The 19,605-nt window shown below is 33.8% G+C and overlaps 1 protein-coding gene and 1 pseudogene across 2 annotated transcripts in view; one reads left to right on the plus strand and one right to left on the minus strand.

The window, feature by feature from the left end:
• Positions 1-19,605, minus strand: part of BRINP3 (BMP/retinoic acid inducible neural specific 3) — a 354,007-nt gene that overhangs the window by 110,182 nt on the left and 224,220 nt on the right. For both annotated transcript variants that reach the window (XM_045876098.1, XM_045876099.1), the window contains one exon: positions 15,791-16,027. In XM_045876098.1, the coding sequence (XP_045732054.1) occupies positions 15,791-16,027 (237 nt within the window). The remainder of the gene's footprint in view (positions 1-15,790; positions 16,028-19,605) is intronic.
• Positions 18,299-19,113, plus strand: LOC123845330 (small nuclear ribonucleoprotein-associated protein B-like; annotated as a pseudogene).

The raw sequence follows: 19,605 nt of genomic DNA on the forward strand, positions 1-19,605 counted from the left end.
TGACATTAGAAAATTTTAACAAAGTCTATGTGAGCATTATGAGGTCACTGTAGAAGGCATGAATGCAGTGAGTGCTCAAAGCGTTTGTCCTGGCTTCCTACAGTTTATAGTTGACACAAATAACCATCTTTATCAAAGTGATCCAAAAGGTAGCATAAAGCGCACACAACCTTGGAAGGTCATCACATATATTCTTATAAAACTGACCATACAGTAGCAGTAAAAATTCTCTGAACACACAGTATTATTTATTAATCTCTCTTTGCCACAGTCTATGTCTATATGAGAAAACAAACAATAAAACACTTAATGAAGTCACCACTTATTTCGTTTTTATTATACTGAATCAAAGCCTTGAATGATTTGTTTCAGACTAAGCCAGATAGATGACCAAATTATGAGTTCTAATAAATACTGACTACGATAGCTTTAGAACAAACACATGCATATATTGAGAGATAATTCTCCATAACAAATAAATTCAAACTGATGGAAAAAGCATTACATCTTTTTGTTCTGCATCTATATCATCTATCATCTTATTATGAGGAGAAATACATGGCAGTTCATGCTCTTATTCAGATTTGAGTGATAGAAAATAAGACAAAAAAAAAATTCCTCAAAATACCTAGGTAAAAAAAAATACAATATAAGAGGCAAAGTATTTTTGTATTTTAGCATTGTTTTTTAGAGTATACCCCTTTAAAAGATGAGTGGTATTACAGTCAGTGACAGTGAATGAGGTAGATTGAAATTAATTCCTGGGCAATATCTGGCCACACATATATTTTGTTATCTCATTTGTCAGTCAATCAACATATATTGTGATGTACAGTGTTTGTACTAAATATAGCACACTTTACTAGTTTTTTGTGTAATGACAAGAAGAGATATGGTGGTCTCTGTCCTCAAGAAACATTGAACTCTTTTTAGAGTTGGGATGATGACACTGATCTAGGTATGGAAATACATCAGGCAAGCTAGAACAGGTAGATTGCGTTTGGCAGAGAGCCTTTTGGGATCTAAATCGGGAATAGTTACATAAAACACCTGCTTGGCACTCTACAGCCATCTTATTTCAGATGATGTTAAAAAATTAATTGAAGTACAGAATAAAATTTGGTAATGGCAAAGGTGATATTCATAATATATTAAATATGATACAGCTAGGCATTGATGAATCAGAGCAGAAATGCTAACCAATCGGAACAGAGAGCAGTTGAAAACCAAATTGATTTTGCTATATCAGTCTTGAAGCTGAATACTTTTTTTAGTGCTGAGGATATCTATAAGTTACAGTGTACCCAATAAAAGATTATCACAATAAATTAAAACATACATAGATATTATAAAACTCACTATAAAGACTTCATGTTATAAAAAGCTTATTTTCTTTCCCTTACTCTTGTAGTCCAATTACCAATCCCTTTAAAATAAGTACATTATACATATAAGCATATGATTGCCAAAAAAGCTTTACCCGATAGAAGGCAATACTATATGTGATAGTTAATTTAGAATGAGAATTGTTTATCTGTTTCCTTTAATCTAAATAAGGTAAGTGAATGAAAAATGAGGTAGCCAAAATTTTAGGAGATTAAATGACCTGCTAATGATCACATAACTTTTTACTGAAAATACGTGTTTATCTGATGATCAGGTATTTAGTTTGGACAAAATGGCGGGAACAGTGGACTGAATGTGTCAAAGTTCACATTCTCCTATCCCTGTTAAATAGAAGACTGTAGAATTTCAGACAGCAAGAGCAAAACATATATTCCCACCTAAGATTATCCAGTTAGATGATATAGAATATGATGTTTTTAGTTGTATCTGAAAACCAATGGTGGCTGACATTTCGGGTGTTCACAAGTACTCGGTCTGGATCCTTTTCTTTTGTAGCCGTATGGTAAAATGTCATTTCTCTGTTTCCTTTGAAATTAGGCTTGGCTATGAAATGTGATCAGAGGTAATGTGAAATGTGAATTGCCTCCCAGCAAGTCACATAAGAGCCAGTGACAATTTACCACACTCTTTCCACTTCCTCCATAAGCAAACCACACCAGGTGGTCATCTGCCTTTCAGTCTTAATCCAGGAGTGCAAAGTGCAAAGACCAGCTAACCTGTGTGGGCATGCAGGAAAAGCGAGAGGTGAACTTTGTTGATGGCTGGCATTTTAGAGATCTTTGTTATTGCAGTGTTACCAAGCTGATGTTGACTTATACAGAAATGGGAGCCAGAAATGGAAGGGAGAGCTAGTGCTGGAGAAAGCAAAAGCCTACAGTTGTAACACTGACTTAGTGGATCATGAATGTGTCAAGGGCACTTTATCAGAGCTGAAATAATGATAATCCAGGTTAAGCAGTGGGGAAACAGCTAGTAAAACTGTTGCCTGTGGTAACTGAGGATGAAAATCATGTACCCAATAAACTCGAGGTGCCAGGGAAAATGTCAGAAAATAGAATGTTAGTTCTGTCCAATGACTGCTTTTGGTAAGGTATGGCAAGGGAGTATTATCCTCTGTCACAGAGACACATGGTTCCTGGGTGAGGCTGCACTGTCAGCCCAAGTCCTGGAGTGAAGAGACATAAAGAAGACTCTGTAGCCAACTTAAAATGGACAATTGGGATGAGGAAAAAAATAAACTGCAATGTCGTACTTCAAAGCAAATTTTTGATTGTGCATTTTTGTAGCATTATCTAGGTTTTCTGTCTGATGTGCTATCTCAAACTTAGAAAAGAATTTGTGAGTTTTGAAAGCAAAAATAAAAGGGACTGAATAGAGAAGCAATGAATCAAGTAGAGTTGAAAGAGGCAATTGCTTCTCAATTCCCAATATTAAAACAATGCCCAATTATAAGTCAATCCCATAGCAAATATAAAATTTAGTGTCTGGCCTCCATGTTTTTGTCATGCTCAAAAAATAGATGAATTAGTCTTAGGAAATATGCCCAGTAAAAGGTGTAATACTCAGTAAATATTCTTAATTGGACAAGGCACAGATAAAGAAGTCTAATAAATTCCCATGATTAAATGAGAGAGGTAGGAAGGGAAATAAGATGAAAAAGAAGAGAAAAATAGCAAATATGGAAAACAGCTTTAGGGCAAACTGTGGATGTGGCTATTGGTCCATGGAATTGATTGAATTCAAGTGGATAAAAGACCAATAAGTTTTTACATAAGTTGTACTTCCAAAGAAACCATGACTCCAGGTATTTAAAAAAAAAAAATCTGAAATTTAAGATTTCAAATGACCTTGGGTTCTTAATGTTTGGGCAGAAAACAGACTGAGAAAGCTGTTCCTTAGTCACATTTTCCAATTCTCACCTCACATGTGGCCAAGGAGGAAAAGGAATAGAAAGATCACACATATATTGGAATTTGGAAATAGTAGACAAGTGAGCCACTCCCAGAGAGAAAAATTGAGGACAAATCAAGGAATAGTCACCCCTAGGTTTGAGGCCCTCAAAATGTCTTCTGAATAGAATTTCATAATTGCTACCAACAGTTTGCTTTGTGTTCCCTGTTTTCTCCCTTTCTGGGTGGAAGTGCTTACTATAATTCTCCTGGTTGATTCTACCTTGGTGTATGGTATGTCTGGCATACATGACTTGCTTTTGGGTTCATGTCTCTGTAAAAAAAAGAAACCACATCTAGATTGAAGTACGATGTTCCCAAGCATCACTTCATTGAACTGGACCCAGTAATAGATGGGACTTATGTTCTGTCTCTCATGGGGATGGGGTATGTGTGTTCTGCCTCTGAGAAGAGGAGGAAATTGAATATCTTAGTGATCAGAACAAGGGAGTGTAGAGTCATTACAGTTTTTTAAATAAATATTAAGGATCTCTTTTAAGGAAAAACCCTCTTTGAGGCAAGCAAGGATAACTCATTTTAGCCAATGAAATTTAGCATTTGTGTTATGTATCACTTTCTGGCTAAGCTTTAAGACTTAGTATACACATAGTATGCCATGTTTTTTTCCTTCTTCATGGTGATCACTTTTCCACATGGGGGTTGGTCTGTCAGCCTGAGTCTTAGAATGAAGAGAGAGAGCAAAATCCTCAGCAAACTTGCAATGGTCAAGTGAGGAATAAATATATTTAATATTATAATCCAAGGATATTTTGGGCTTCTTTATTATTGCAGTATTATTAGCCTCTCCTGTATGGCAGATCATCTATAATTGGCTGCACAATGGAGGAAGTTTATTGGTTCATGTAACTGAAACTAAAGAACAGGTGAACTTATAGCAAGAGTGATTTAACAGTCCAAGGATATAACCAAAGAAATACATTTTCCACCTTGCAGGGCTCAAACAACTCTTATGGTTGCAAGACTCTCTACTAGTCTTATGACTATGTTCTTCTTTCAAATCTAAAGAAAAATTAATGAATTCCCCACAGCTATTATGGAAAAAATAGGAATCTTTTATCTCCTTCAAATACTCCCAGGAAATATATTTCTGGGTCTCATTGACCCAATTTTTCATGTGTCTTAAGCTGATCTATGTAGCTAGGGGAATGGATTCTTGTGATTTGCCTGCATTAATCAGACAGCATCTGGATCTCAGTATGAGCTGAGTACCATACACTGCAATACTAAGAATGGGAATGGGGGTTCCTCAAAGAAAATTTGGGATACTTTAGTGTCAGGGAACAGGAATGAATACTGAGCAGCAAACAGTAAGATTTTATTAAAGATTATAACATGTAAACTGGACAGTTAGTTAAAATTCAAATTTTTTATTCATAGATACTTATTTTCTCTGGAAAATATTGTGCTTCTTTTTTTTTTTTTTTAAGATTTTATTTATTTATTCATGAGAGACAGAGAGAGAGAGGCAGAGGGAGAAGCAGGCTCCCAAGGAGCAGAGAGCCTGATGCGGGACTCGATCCCAGGACCCTGAGATCATGACCTGAGCCGAAGGCAGATGCTTAGCCACTGAGCCACCCAGGCGCCCAAATATTGTGTTTCTATAAACCTATAGTTAACTATCATCTAAGGGAGAAACTATTTTGGGGAAAATTTAATAATAGTCTACATTTTAAAAAAGCCAAGAGGAAATAAATAATTATTTTTTAACATTTATAAATCGAGTTAACTCAACTTTTATAGTACATACATTTTGCCATGATAGCATTAGAAAGTTTATCCATTTTTCAGATGAAGTGTCAAACGGACAGTGTTTAGAAGTAACACCTAGACAATTTCCACTACAAGGTGGCCTCTAGCTGCCATTCTTGGTTTATCAAATGAATATCCTTACATTTAATAGGACATGATTCGATAAAGATTTATGTTGACAGCATACAATACACCTTAGACTGCCCACACACCAGGTGATAACACAATTTCTCCAAAGAGTAAAGATGTTATGTCAAAAAAATTCTAAAGGATTTGTGCTCTATGTAAACCAAGCCCTTTATTTTTTATTAAGATTAATTATTAATTAAAAATTAGTACTTGTATTATTATATTCTATAGTTATAGCTTAAATCATTAAATTTCTTATTTATCCAAAGAACAATTAAGGATAATTCAGAATATTATATGAAAAATATACTATATTGCTACCTATGCAGTAGTTCTTTATTTTTCTGCTAACTTTAGTAAATTGTTATATAATTCAAATCAAAATAAAATTGGGGTTTACTTATTTAGATGTATCTGTAAAACTGTAAGCACTTCCAGTTTTTTCATTAGGTTAGAATTATTGATCAAGACCTGGGTAGAATTGGTCTCTAAGTAATTGGCAACAAAATTGTTTTTATCTAATTAAACAAAACACATAAATCAGTTTGTTTGGTTACTATTCCTGTGTGTTTCATTTTTTTGTCTGCATCTATATTTCCCCATGTCTTTCCCTATATCTTTATCCTATCTCTATTCTTTCACTACAATCATTACATATATATGTCACCATTATTTCTTATTAAACAGCATTAATTTATTTCTGAAAATATTAAGGTAGAGAATGAATTTATTTAAATATAGTTCTTACAACTAAAATTTTCTCAGGTTGCAAGATATGGAAAAAAACATATTCTATTTTGAAATTTTCTAACACTTTTTTGGAAGGCTGTAAAATGTATTTTACAGGACTTGTATTACAGAACAAAATGAATCATATATAATCAAACATATAAAATGGCTAAGCATTCTACACTAATCTGGTCTAATGGTTTAATTTTATACTTGGTGATAATAGAAAACACACAAAACAGAAAGGTATTTATAAACAAGTTATCTTGACCCGATAAAATGTGCGATTTATTTTCTTCCTTTTTGTGTAGTAATTGATATTAGCACTCCATATTGTTACTATATACTCCTATATACATTTTCACACTTCGTGTTGTTATCTGTGTTTAAGGAAGAATTTTGTATATTTTGATGTACATTCTAATCTGATAAAATAAATACAAACTGATTTTTTCTTCAGCTTTAATAAAAATGTATTTTTGGTATATTAATTATTTGCATTAAAAATTGTCAGGTTCAGTTAAATTAAGTATTTGAAGTAACCTAATCATCATTCTTAATCATCAGGCAAATGAAATAAATTGGTGCATTTCCTTACAATCAAAGTACTTAGAATTAAGTTTACCAAGTTATAGGAGCCTGTGGGTGGGGAGAACATTTGAAAACCTTTTCCCAATGCAGTATCTGCCTCATTACTTCTTATATTTTGTTTATTTCTATGAGGCAAAAAAAAATAGAGGAAGTTTTATTTCTCAAAAAAGCTCTTCTCAAAACTGTCAAATATGCGCTTTGATACATTTTACTAGTGTTAAAAGGAGTCCAGTAAAAACAATATTTTACCTATTGTTTCGTTCCAAGTGTGGGTAAATGAATGTGGTTTTATTGAAGATGTAATGTACTAGTAAAAAGTTTGGTTTTATTGAAGATGTAATGTACTAGTAAAAAGTACATTGAAATTGAAAAAAAACGCTCAATATTATCTATGATGAATCAGAAAATTTACAGCAAAATAAGGCCACTCCTCAAATTAAATATGAATCAGCTAAATATGCTGCATACCAACTGGAATAAATAATTAAATTGGAACAGATAATTAAATACAAATTTTTTCAATATTAGAAATAGTTTCAGAAATATCATCCAAAATATAGATTTATTCCATAAATTATTGTTTTCCTAACATTGACACAATTGAACCAGTATGGTAAGAATTTGGTTTTAAACCTTAGTTGGGCAGCCCACATATGAGTTAAGATTAAAAAGTCTGATTTCTTTTTTTTTTTAAGTGGTGGCAGATGGTGGGGAGGTGGTGATGTTGGTAAAAATTCTGACTTTAATTAGCACTAGCTTTTAACTAGTAGCTCAAAACCTCTTGCCACTGAATGTTCCTGATTAATTTTTGACCAAATACATATTGAACCGAACATACCATGTAGCCAGACTCTGGAGCAAGGAATCATGAGTCTTTAGCACCAGTGAAGCAATTCAGACCCTCATCCACCACACCAGCCCTGCTTCAGCAAAGGTACCAAAGCCCTGACTCGGAATAGAATAGATGAACGTTGCTTATTCTTTTTTATTTATTTATTTATTATTTATTTTTTTAATCACTATCATTTTTTCATTTTTAACTTTTTGGCTATTTAGATAATTCATTTCAAGAAACAATAAGCTGCAACAAATATAAGGGCTTATTTATTTCTTTGGCAGTTAATATATTTTCTTCCAATTAATAAGATCTAATTTCTCAAGAGGAAGTAAGAAAAGAACTCACTGTAAATCTTAAAAATGAGAGAAAGCTTAAATGATACTTCAACATTTTGTAATTTTCAAATTCTGCCAAAGATTATTTCTTGAAATTCCAATTAAATACTTCATTAAAGAAGTACTTATATGTTCCATTAGTGTAGGTACCTAGTCAAAAATATGAAAAATAATCAAAAATGCTTTTTCGGTTTTCTTTTAAGGCTCTGTGTAGCTCAGAAACTGACAATAAATCTGTTCATTTAAAACAGAGTTTATCAAACTCAAAGATAATTTTCAATAAAAATAACACCAAGGCTCAAATTTCAAGTCAACAGGAATGATGTCAGATTAAACCACATTCACTATGAAGAACTAGACAACCAATGTGTAACTACATTCTTTAAAAAGATGACTGAGGATGGGGACAAGTGGGGAGGCAGGCAGTGGCGACCTCTGGAAGATGCAATCCTTTCTCTCTGCTGGTCACAATCTGGAAAAGGCTATCCTCACTCTGGAAAGAAGCCCTAGAACAACTCACGCCGCTGCTCCGAAAGCCCCGGGACACGCGCCTGGCTGCTCCCGGGACCCCCGCAGCACCGCGCTCCCGCCCTGCGCCAGCATGCGGCTTAGACCCCCGCTAAGCAGGGAGAAGCCGGGGCCGCACTGCCCTGGCCGCCGAGCTGTGCCTCTTCTTATACTTAATATAAATGGAATCACATAGTACATATACTTTTGAGTTTGGTTTCCTTTCTTCAATCTGATACTTAAGACATTTATTCCTAACATTCTGGGTAGATCATGCATGCACTTAGCTTCATAGAATACCATGACTTTTTACTCTTTCTGTCTCAATAGGCATTTTGGTAATTTCCATTTTCAGAGTGTGGAGAATAATGTTACTATGAACATTCTTGTGCATTTTTGTGTATTTATTGTGAATATGTACATATTCTAAATTTCTATCTAGGAATGAAATTGATGGGTTAAAGGATATGATGTATTTGCCTTTAGTGGATGCTGGCAGATATTTTTTTTCCAAAATTAATTATACAGCCGGCATTATTATGTAAGAGTTCCAGTTGTTCTAAGTTCTCACTAGTTATTTTTTCTCTCTCTCTCCTCCCTTTACTCCCTCTCTCCTTTTCTTCTTCTCTCTCTCTCTCTCTCTCTTTTTTTTTTTTTTTTTAATTTTAGCCATTCTGGTAGGTGTGTAGTGCTATCACGGGAGACTTTATGACTCTATTTTCTGATTACAAAGTTATTGAACACTTTGTCATATCATTATTTTCCATTCGGAGCTCCTCTTTTTCAAGGTATTGAAATATTTTGACCATTTCTTTATTGATTTTTAATTGATTAGAAGGATTTCTGTATATATCATCCATACGAGTTCTTGGTTTGACAAATGTATTGCAAATATGTTCTCCCTTTACATAAATTACCTTCTCATTTTTAATGGTGTTTTTGATTGAAGTTTTTTTTTAAATCAATGAATTAACATATAGTGTATTATTAGTTTCAGAGTCAGAGTTTAGTGATTCATCAGTTGCATATAAAACCCAATGCTCATGACATCAAGTGCCCTCCTTAATGCCCATCACCCAGTTATCCCATCCCCCCACCCTCCTCCCCTCCAGGAACTCTCAGTTTGTTTCCTATAGTTAAGAGTCTCTTATGGTTTGTCTCCCTCTCTGATTTCATCTTGTTTTATTTTTCCATCCCTTCCCCTGTGTTCATCTGTTCTGTTTCTTAAATTGCACATATGAGTGAAATCATATGATTGTAGAAGTTTTAAATTTCTTTCTTTCTTTTTTTTTTGTATTTTACAGTCAGTATTTGGGATTCACAACATTATTTTCAGCTTGATTAAATTTTAAACAGATTTCTTCTAGACAACAGGCCCCTGATCTCCCTTTTTGTCCAAAAACTTGGAATTGTAAATTCTTTCTGTGTCTCTTTTAAGATGTAAATCTTTTACAAACCATAATGTCTTTCCCAAGGATCTGGGAGTCATCACTTTGAAATATAATCATCCCAGAAAAAGGAGCTAGCTCATCTATCTTTCAGTCTCTGTGGGAAAGTAAAAGGCAAGCTTATATAAGGGACAATTAGCAAACACAGCTAGCCTAATCTGTTGACCAGCCTTCTTGCTCATGTCTTCTAGTACTTTTCCTTGAGGTAATCCCAGTGTTTTGAAAATCCTCCTGCCTTTTGTTTCAGAGGATTTGAGTTCAACGTCTCTTTCCTACTGTAAGTCTCTTTCCTTTATTACAATAGTCTTAAATAAAGTCTAATTTGACTATTTAACTTGTGGGGTACAATTTTTATTTTGTAGTTCATATAAATAATTATGATATATATTCCTGTTGTATTCACTATGTTATTATCAAGAAATATTTTTATTTCAGTTAATATATCTTGCATTACAATTTAATATTTTTTGGCTAATGTTTACATTACATATTTTTCCACCCTTTAACCTCAATTTATCTATGGCCTTAACATGTCTTTAGTAAGTAGCAAATAATCTTTTATTGCTACTATTATTATTATTGCTATGTTATTTTAACCAGTCCTGTGGTCTTTTATTTAGAATATTTAATGTAATAAGAAAAATAAAATATTTAATATAATAACAATTATAGTGAGATTATATCTGACCTAACACAATTTATTAAAAAGACAATCTAAACCTTTCCCTTTACACTGTATTTATCTAATTGATCCAGATGATTTTTTCTCTTGTTTTCTACTTTATTGTCTTTCTTGGGGGGGAGGGGTAATCAAATAATTTTTATTTGATTTTCTTCTTCTAGATTTCAATTAAATAGTTTCCCTTATTTTAAAGTTATCCCAGGGATTATAATATATATCCTTGATTTATATCACTCTAATATCAGTTATATCTCTTAACACATCCTTAACAATGGCAGCACCTTGGAATACTGAGAATATTAACTCTTTACATTCATCATCCATTTTTACACTATTATGTTAAAATCCTATATACATATATATAATTTCCACATCACATTATTATTTTGTGCAGTTGATATTCACTTGTATGTACTTGTACATATTTGCTATTTTTAGTATTCCTCTTCCTCTTTGCATTTCCATGTTTTTACTTAGCATTTCTTGTCTGAACAAATTGTTACTTTCACCTTCATTTTTGAAAATATGGTGGGCTGGTATATAATTCTAAATTAATAGTTATTTTCTTTATTTTTAAAGATGTCAAAATCTGTTTGTTTTTTGATAAGTCAGACCCCTTGTCATTCCATTGAGAGTAATGCCATTTTTTTTCTCTAGGTATATTGAAAAAATATTTTTTGCCTTTTTTTTTTCTGAACAGATTTTCTATGATGTGCCTGTGATTTTCTTTTTATTTATCTTTCTTTGTTTTTGTGTTTGCTGTGCTTTTTTTATCTGTAGGTTGAATGTGTAGGTTTTCAGGTTTGAGAAAATTGTATCCATTATGTCTTTGTATACCGTATATGCCATTTTCCCATCTACCCCTCTTGTGCCTCAGATTCAAAAATATGTTAGACCTTTTATGAATATCTCACTTGTGTACTTATCCAATATTTTGTTGTTGCTTTCTTCACTGCTTCCATCTTTGTCTATTCTGTTAACCTGTCTTCATATTCATTAATTTCATCATCCATTGTGCAAAACTCTTATTAAAACAAGACTTTGAGTTATTGATTTCGGATACTGTATTTGTATGTTTTAGAATGTCCTTTAGTCTACTTTTATGGATGCAAATCTCTGATGAACTTTTCAATATCTTCACCTACATGATCATTTCTTTCCTTTAGCTTTTGAACATTTTAATAATAATTATCCAAAAATATTTCCTACTAATTTCAATATCCGGATCATCTTACATCACTTGTCTGGTTTCTTTTCTCTTTGACATTAGCTCCATGGTCTTGTGTGCTCACATATATTGAAAATTAAGGTTTCATGTCCATCAAATATAAAAAGAACTGCAGAGATTTTAGAAAATGTTTTCATCCTCAAGAGGTCACCCTCTTCATATTTAACAGACACTATGGGGAGTTGATCTTTTCAGGATCAACTCCTTAAGATCAGGATGTAAACTGTATTAGTGCTGAGTTATAATTGTATAGGATTCAATCTACCTCTGGTTCTCCCCTGTTGTTAGAGTGTGGTCCTTCCAAACTTTCAATTATCCACCCTTTGAGTATTTGCTTCTTCAGGTCTATAACACTGCAAAGATTCAATTTTATCACCCAGAGGTTTTAGTTTATCTCTTTAGTCATATTCCCCTGGTAGGTTCAAAATAAGGCAAATGTCTTTATTTTTTTTATTTTTTTAAAAAGATTTTTATTTATTTTTTGACAGAGAGACAGAGACAGCGAGAGAGGGAACACAAGAAGGGGGGGGTGGGAGAGGGAGAAGCAGGCTTCCCGTGGAGCAGGAAGCCCAATGCAGGGCTCGAACCCAGGACCCTGGGATCATGACCCAAGCTGAAGGCAGACGCTTAATGACTGAGCCACACAGGCACCCCAGCAAATGTCTTTAAAGAGGTGACTGGCCATATATTTAAAAGCCTTCAAGTCAGTCACCAATATTCTTACTTTGATATACTGTAACTGCCAAATTTTCTTCTGGTTGCTTTGTTATGGAAAAGCATTTTCCAGGAGCTAATCCTACATTCTCAGCTTCTAACTCTGCCTTGAACTGATAAATGTGCCCCAGGGAAAAACAGTTGTAGAAACTGTGTCAATTCATCATTCTCTGTAGGGTTTTCCATCCTTGCCAGTTTTATTTTCAAACTCCTCCCTCTAGAGAGTTTTTGTCTTAACCTCTTGACAATCTGTGATAAATGTCATTCTGCTTTCAGAGAACTTTGAATAATTCCATAGCATCCAGCGCTATCTAAATTCAGTAAAAACCTTGTCTTAAAACTAAATGTCTTTAGGTCCATTGAATCTAGAATTTTGTCAGTCTGATCTCCACAACCGCTAAAAGTTTTGTTGGTTTTTCTTTCTTCCATCAGCTACTTTTTGTTTGGGTGAATGCACAGTCTTCAGCTTCTACTCTAAAGCAAGAATTGTCAAATGTTCACAGAATTAAGCACATTAGTGAATAGGAAAGAAAGAAGAAAAAAGAAAGAAAAGAAAGAAAGAAAGAAAAGAAGAAAGAAAGAAGAAAGGAAGGAAAGAAAAGAAAGAGAAAGAAAGAAAGAAAGAAAGAAAGAAAGAAAGAAAGAAAGAAAGAAAGAAAGAAAGAAAGAAAGAAAGAAAGAAAGAAAGAAAGAAAGAAAGAAAGAAAGAAAGAAAGAAAGAAAGAAAGAAAGAAAGAAAGAAAGAAAGAAAGAAAGAAAGAAAGAAAGAAAGGGAGGAAGGGAGGGAGAAAGAAAGGAGGGAAAGAAAAATATGAATCCCCAGCTTATACCTCCTGCCAGGAATCTTTTTCCGTTTAGTTTTGCTGCTTTTGTGATCTGTTATGTCTTTGAAGATACAATTTAAAAAATTATTCAGTTTTCTAGTTACTATCAATGGAAGTTCTACCGTACTTCAGCATACTATTCTACCTGGAAACAAAATCCAAATGCTCATTTGATGATTTTTATTTTAATACACTTTTCAAGGCAAAATAAAAATGGTAGCATTCCGGTGTGAATTCCACAATCAGAGAAGCTCAGAGGATTTCCTGGTCTAACCTATCTATCATACACTGTGCTATGAGATGGGAGTTGTTTGTTTCTTATTTTTATTTTTTTATTTTTAAAAAAGATTTATTTATTTATTTATTTGGCGGGGAGGGGCAGAGGGAGACAATCTTCAAGCAGACTTCCCGGTGAGTGTGGAGTCAGTGCAGGATTCTATCTCAGGAATCTGAGATCAAGTCCTGAGCCGAAATCAAGAGTAGGATGCTTAACTGACTGAGCCACCCAGGTGCCCCAGTTTGTTTGTTTTTTTAAATTTAACCCTCGGAAAACTATCAGGGTGCTGTATTTCATAATTTATCTAAAAGTGCTGTATTTCATAATTATTTTTAAACATCAGACGGTTTACATGAATAGAACATGATAGATGTCTCACACATGATATCTGAGTATTCTATTGGGAAAACTAGAAAGAGAAATTTGAGATTAGAAATTCATTTGGTTTATTCCTAGATATATTATTGTTTTTGGTGTAATTGTAAATGGGATTGATTCCTTAATTTCTCTTTCTGCTGCTTCATTATTGGTGTATAGAAATGCGACCAATTTCTGTAGATTGATTTTGTATCCTGTGACTTTACTGAATTTGTTTAACAGTTCTAGCAGTTTTTTGGTGGAGTTTTTTAGTTTTGCTAAAAAGAGTATCATATCATCTGCAAATAGTGAAAGTTTTACTTCCCCCTTGCTGATTTGGATGCCTTTTGCACTGTTGATGGGAATGAAAACTGGTGCAACCACTCTGAAAAACAGTATGGGGTTTCCTCAAAAAGTTAAAAATAGAACTACCTTATGACCCAGCAATTGCACTACTAGCTATTTATCCAAAGAATACAAAAATACTAATTCAAAGGAATGCATGCACCCCAATGTTTATAGCAGCATTATCCACAATAGTCAAGATAATGAAACAGCCCAGTGTCCATCAACTGACGAATGGATAAAGAAGATGTGGCATAAATACCAGGTGTTGTATGGAAGTGTTGAATGACTATATTGTATACCTGAAACTAATATTGCACTGTATGTTAACTAAGTGGAATTTCAATAAAAACTTAAAAAAATTATATATATATGTGTGTGTGTGTGTGTATGTGTGCGTATATATATATATATATATATATAATAGGAAAAGAAATTCATTAGGTTTTCCAACAATTTCAAGGGGATAAGGATCTTTGATTCTAGATAGTTTTTCCTGTTTACATAAATAGAAATATTACTAAAATTGAAAAGCATTATTTATTATGCACTATTTTGATCAAAATAATGTTAAGAAATCATAAATTCATTAATCCTTCTTATATCTATTTACCTATACTTTTATTTTATAATTTGGTGGTTCTACTCTGCAAAAAGATGATGTTTTGTTTTAACAATCAATTGTGTTGCTTCTTATCTGATGTTAGCTGCGGACTTGTCATATATGGTCTTTATTGTGTTGAGATATGTCCCTTCGGTGTCTAATTTGTTAAGGGTTTTTATCATGAATGGAGGTTGAATTTTGTTGGTACTTTTTAAGTATGTTTGGTTAAATTAATCACCAGAAGAATTATAATACCCAAGCATATAATTCTGACCCCTTGGCTAAACCTTTTTTGACCACTTGAAAATCAGTTTAACACTTTTGACTAAATACTACATAATTATACTCACCACACTCTAAGGATGTTAATTATTCTTTACTCATGTATTATTATATATACTTTTATCAGTATTTTTAATTTTATGTTGACATCCTTAATCTTTTATTAAAATTCAATGTTTTATGAAATGGAAGCTATTATAGGTTATGCAATTAATAAGAAACAATATTGAAAATGCATATAGGCACACATAAAAATTCAGAAATACAAAAACCAAAACCCACAAACATAAATCAAAATTGATCTAAATTTGATTTAAAAAATCAGTAGTTAAATGAAGTTGTACATTCATGAGATTCATGTTAACGTAAAGAAGGTATAGAACAAATGCTCTCTGCATTTCCCCTCACAAATGAAACTCAGGGACCACTAGAAAAGTCTAAAGAGATATCAGAGAAATCAGATGATAAGTTCTTATATTGAGAAAGGCAAAGGCTTTCTTTCTTAAATGACTAATACATAGCTCAAGAGCAGGCAAGGTTCTAGTGACGATAATGCATAGTACTACAAAAAGAACCATATATGCTTTCAGTAAAAATACTGAATCAGTGGTAATAGAAGTGAAATGGATGTCTATTTGAAGGAATAATAATAAAAAATTAAATAAAAGGCTCTCCAGTTATGTAATCATAGTCTCTTCCAAAAGGATAAAGTAGTCATTTCAATATAGTATTTCTTTTGGCAAAGTTTAAATGCTACATTAAAAGTTGTCTTACCTGATTCCTCAAAGTCACTGTTGTAGGCTTTCCAGGTTTCAGTTATTCGAAGAAGATTCTCTTCCATGGCTTGAATGTCCATGGAGGGGCAGTTGCATTCTGGGAATTTGGGACCACACTGACACCAGCAATCATTGTCCTTGCAGATAAACTCTCCCTCGGAATTGCAAGCAATGTAGCTCAATGCTGCTTGTACAAAACGTTCCTGAAGATAGTCTGGAAGGAGGACTTGTAGCCCTTAAAGAACAAACAAACAAACAAAAAAGCACATACTTAAAAAAAAAAGCATAACACATTTAAAATATTCAGTAAAGGCTAATAATTTAATATATAAGTCATGGATTGAAAACTATCAATAGAAAATTATCTAAGCCAGAAAAAAAAAAATTATGTGAGCCTACAAAATTGCAAATATTTGTAATTCTTTTCAACATATGATGACTCTATGCACTGTTCAAGAATCCCAGAATTTATAGAGCTGTTTAAACCCTCAGATTATCTGATTTTTTAAAAATTTACTTAAATGCTCACTTTATTTATTTATTTATTTATGTTTAAGTTTTCCAGTTAGCATACAGTGTTATATAAGTTTCAGGTGTGCAATATATTGAATCAACAATTCCATACACCATCCAGGACACATCAGGACAAGTGCACTCTTTAATCCCCATCACCTATTTCACCCACACCCCTCTGGTAACCGTCAGTTTGTTCTCTATAATTAAGAGTCTGTTTCTTGGTTTGTCTCTCTCTTTTTTAGCCCTTTGCTCATTTGTTTTGTTTTTTAAATTCCACATATGAGTGAAATCATATGGTATTTGTCTTTCTCTTTGGCTGTTTCCCTTGTTTAGAATATTTGGTTATTTTTACATAATGTAGATCGAGCCTACCTTCCTAAACCTTTAAAAAGAGACACACACTTATTTCCCACCACTTGATTTCAAATAGTTTTCAATATTTTCATTTTACTTTCAAACTATCAGCCCACATTTACATAGATATCATAATACAATATGTTGTGGCATTGGTAAAAGCGTTACAGATGTTGATGGTAATGCTTACCTCATGTCATTAACAATACATAACTTATATGACTCTCTTGTTCAGGAGTGATCACTAAGATTGACTACAGGGAAGCAGATGGACTGATTTCAGTTGTTTCACAGTTGATGTCCTGGCCATGTTTTAAGACAGCCCTAGAGATAGGATTCATCACTTTTCTATATGTAAATTTAGTAATGTTGATGTCTCTTAAGAAAAAATTCAAAACTGAAGATGGGGCTATATGATTAATATTTAGGTTTCTTTACTGGTTTCACATTTATTATGATATTTCAAGAAAATATAATTCCAATTTCAGCATTTCTTTTTACATAGGAAAATTTAATAAAAAGCCTTAAGTATTCAAAGTGATCAGTAAAGAAAAAAACATAGAAGGAAAAATTTGGCCAGTACCTAATTGCTATTTATTACAAAACTGGATATTTACAATTATTTTTATCTCTATATCTATATAACTACATATCCTTAAAAAAAGAAAACTAACATTCTGTAGAACCACACTAAAAATAACAAGGTTTTTTTTTTTGGTGGGGGAGAAGTCTGGAGACAGACCACTCAAAACCTTGTAATTTTTTAACCAGATCAGTAACATGAACAATATTGATATTGATACTTAGAGAGATAATATCCATTGCCTTGGTAGATAGGTCAGAGTAACTGGAGGCTCTCCTAGGGATTTTTTTTTTTTTTTAATGTACAAGAACAACAGAGTAAAAATACCAATAGGACTGTAATTACAGGTCTGCTTGGCGCTGAGACAATGCTTAGGGAAGCTGAGTTCTGAGCCTAGGATGTGCAATGAAAGGAAGCATCTGACAAAGGGCACTGGAAATCATAAATGATAATCTAATGGAAATTGCACAAGTAAAAATATACAAATTGGAGTTAAGAACTAATTGATGGATTTAATAGCAGGTTAGAAAGAGCTGAAGAGATAATGAGCAAACTGGAATATGCCAGAAAAAAATATTGAACACAGAATAGTAAAAGATAGCAGAAGAACATAAAATACAGAAGACAGTATAAAATATATACAGGTCATGACTGAAAGGTCTAAAAATATATTTAATGAAACCTCAGAATAGGAGGTAAGAAGGAAAAAAGCAATACTTGGGGAATAGATGCATAAGAAATTTATAAAACTGATGAGACATCAGGAAAATTGTAATTTGCATCACAGAAATATATGTTCTAGCAAGACAAACAACAAAGTGAAAATGACCAGCTGACCCGTGCTCTTCAGTGCTGCTTTGCTCTTGTACTACCTAAAGTATTGTGAGAATCTAAGGACTCCCTTGGACATGATAAAGTTGCCACCTAAAATGTTCATCATCTATTAAATAGACCAAGAGTAGGTGATCTGTTGCATTAAAGATATTTCTATTTTGAAATAAAAATATTATATTTCTTTATATACCAACAAAGCCTAATCCTGTTCAGAGCAGCAGGATGCTGCAGCACCTGGATTACAGGATGAGGGGCATCCTGCAGCACAGCCCTATCTTCCCTGGCAACTTCCAGTCTTTCACAAGCATATGAATTTGAAACTCTGGGACTGTAATGAGTTCAAGCCAAAGAACTCAAAATAAGCAGAAAGAGAAGAGAACCGAGGCGGGGGTCTGGGACTACTTCGGGGGTAGGACCTGGTCTCAATGACAGTAGAGAAACCTCCTCCCAAAGATAATGACATTGCCCCAGTGTCACTTGCTAGCTGCCAGGGGCCCAGGGATCGGCAGAGCTGCTGGCTGAGGAATCCCAGCTGGTGTTCCACTGCCCCAGCCTCCTGTAGGACTCTCTGGGCCAGTCCCAGGGGGGTGGTGGGCTATCTCAACAGGTGATGACCCCGCAAAGAAGAAGCACTGTTGCAGTCACTGCAAATGCTGCCATAGCTAGGATTTCAGGGACCCCGACCCAATATCCAACTGGTTGTGGGGATCCTCCGCCATCTATGGGCCAAGGCTCACCCATTCCAGGCATGAGGTCTCCCATGGATCCCCCACTGGGGATCACCACTGGATGAGGAACTCCAATGCACATGCCCCCTTCAGGATGTGGCCCCCTCCCTGGGGGATGCAGGCCTTCTTTGACCCTTGGCCACAGAGTTATGGAAGCAGCTCCACAAAAGCTTGGGCCTGATTCCCCAGGGCCATTTTATCACAGACATGTTTGTTTGTTATGCCCTCGTTCTTGGTTTCTCACAGGATTGTCTGGTTTCCCCTTCAGTGTCCCCTCCCCCAGGAATGCACCCACCAAGGCCCTAGACTCATCTTGGCCCTCCTCAGCTCCTTGCCTGTTTACTGTAAGGCTGTACATAGTCCTTTTCATTCCTTGTGGCCTGTGAAACTAGTTCATAATAAACTATTAAGAATATCAAAAAAGGAATAGAAAAGAAAATTTGTTCCAATACATCAATAGAGAAACAAAATAGGAAACAAAATAGTTTTATGAAGCAATATCATTCTGTTTTTATTATAAGCAAAAATAAATACATAGTGACCTATCATTAACAATTACATTAAATCTATTTGATAATAAACCAGTCGTTTGTCAATTTTGTTGAAATAAAACATTAGGAACGAACTGATCTGGAAACGTATTTGTTACTCAATCATATGAATCATTCACATCTCAGTTTCTGGGAATTTTACCAAAAAGTTATTACCAAGACTCAATAAATGACTTTTCATTACTCCTTTACCTTTTCACTCAGAAGTACCTTGTTTGATATGTTAAATTTATAAAGGGTTGAAAAC

The sequence above is a fragment of the Mirounga angustirostris genome, unplaced genomic scaffold (assembly GCF_029215605.1).
Source record: "Mirounga angustirostris isolate CCGP_5_RB_7025 unplaced genomic scaffold, mMirAng1.0.hap1 SCAF_6, whole genome shotgun sequence".
In the NCBI taxonomy this organism is placed as follows: domain Eukaryota; kingdom Metazoa; phylum Chordata; class Mammalia; order Carnivora; family Phocidae; genus Mirounga; species Mirounga angustirostris.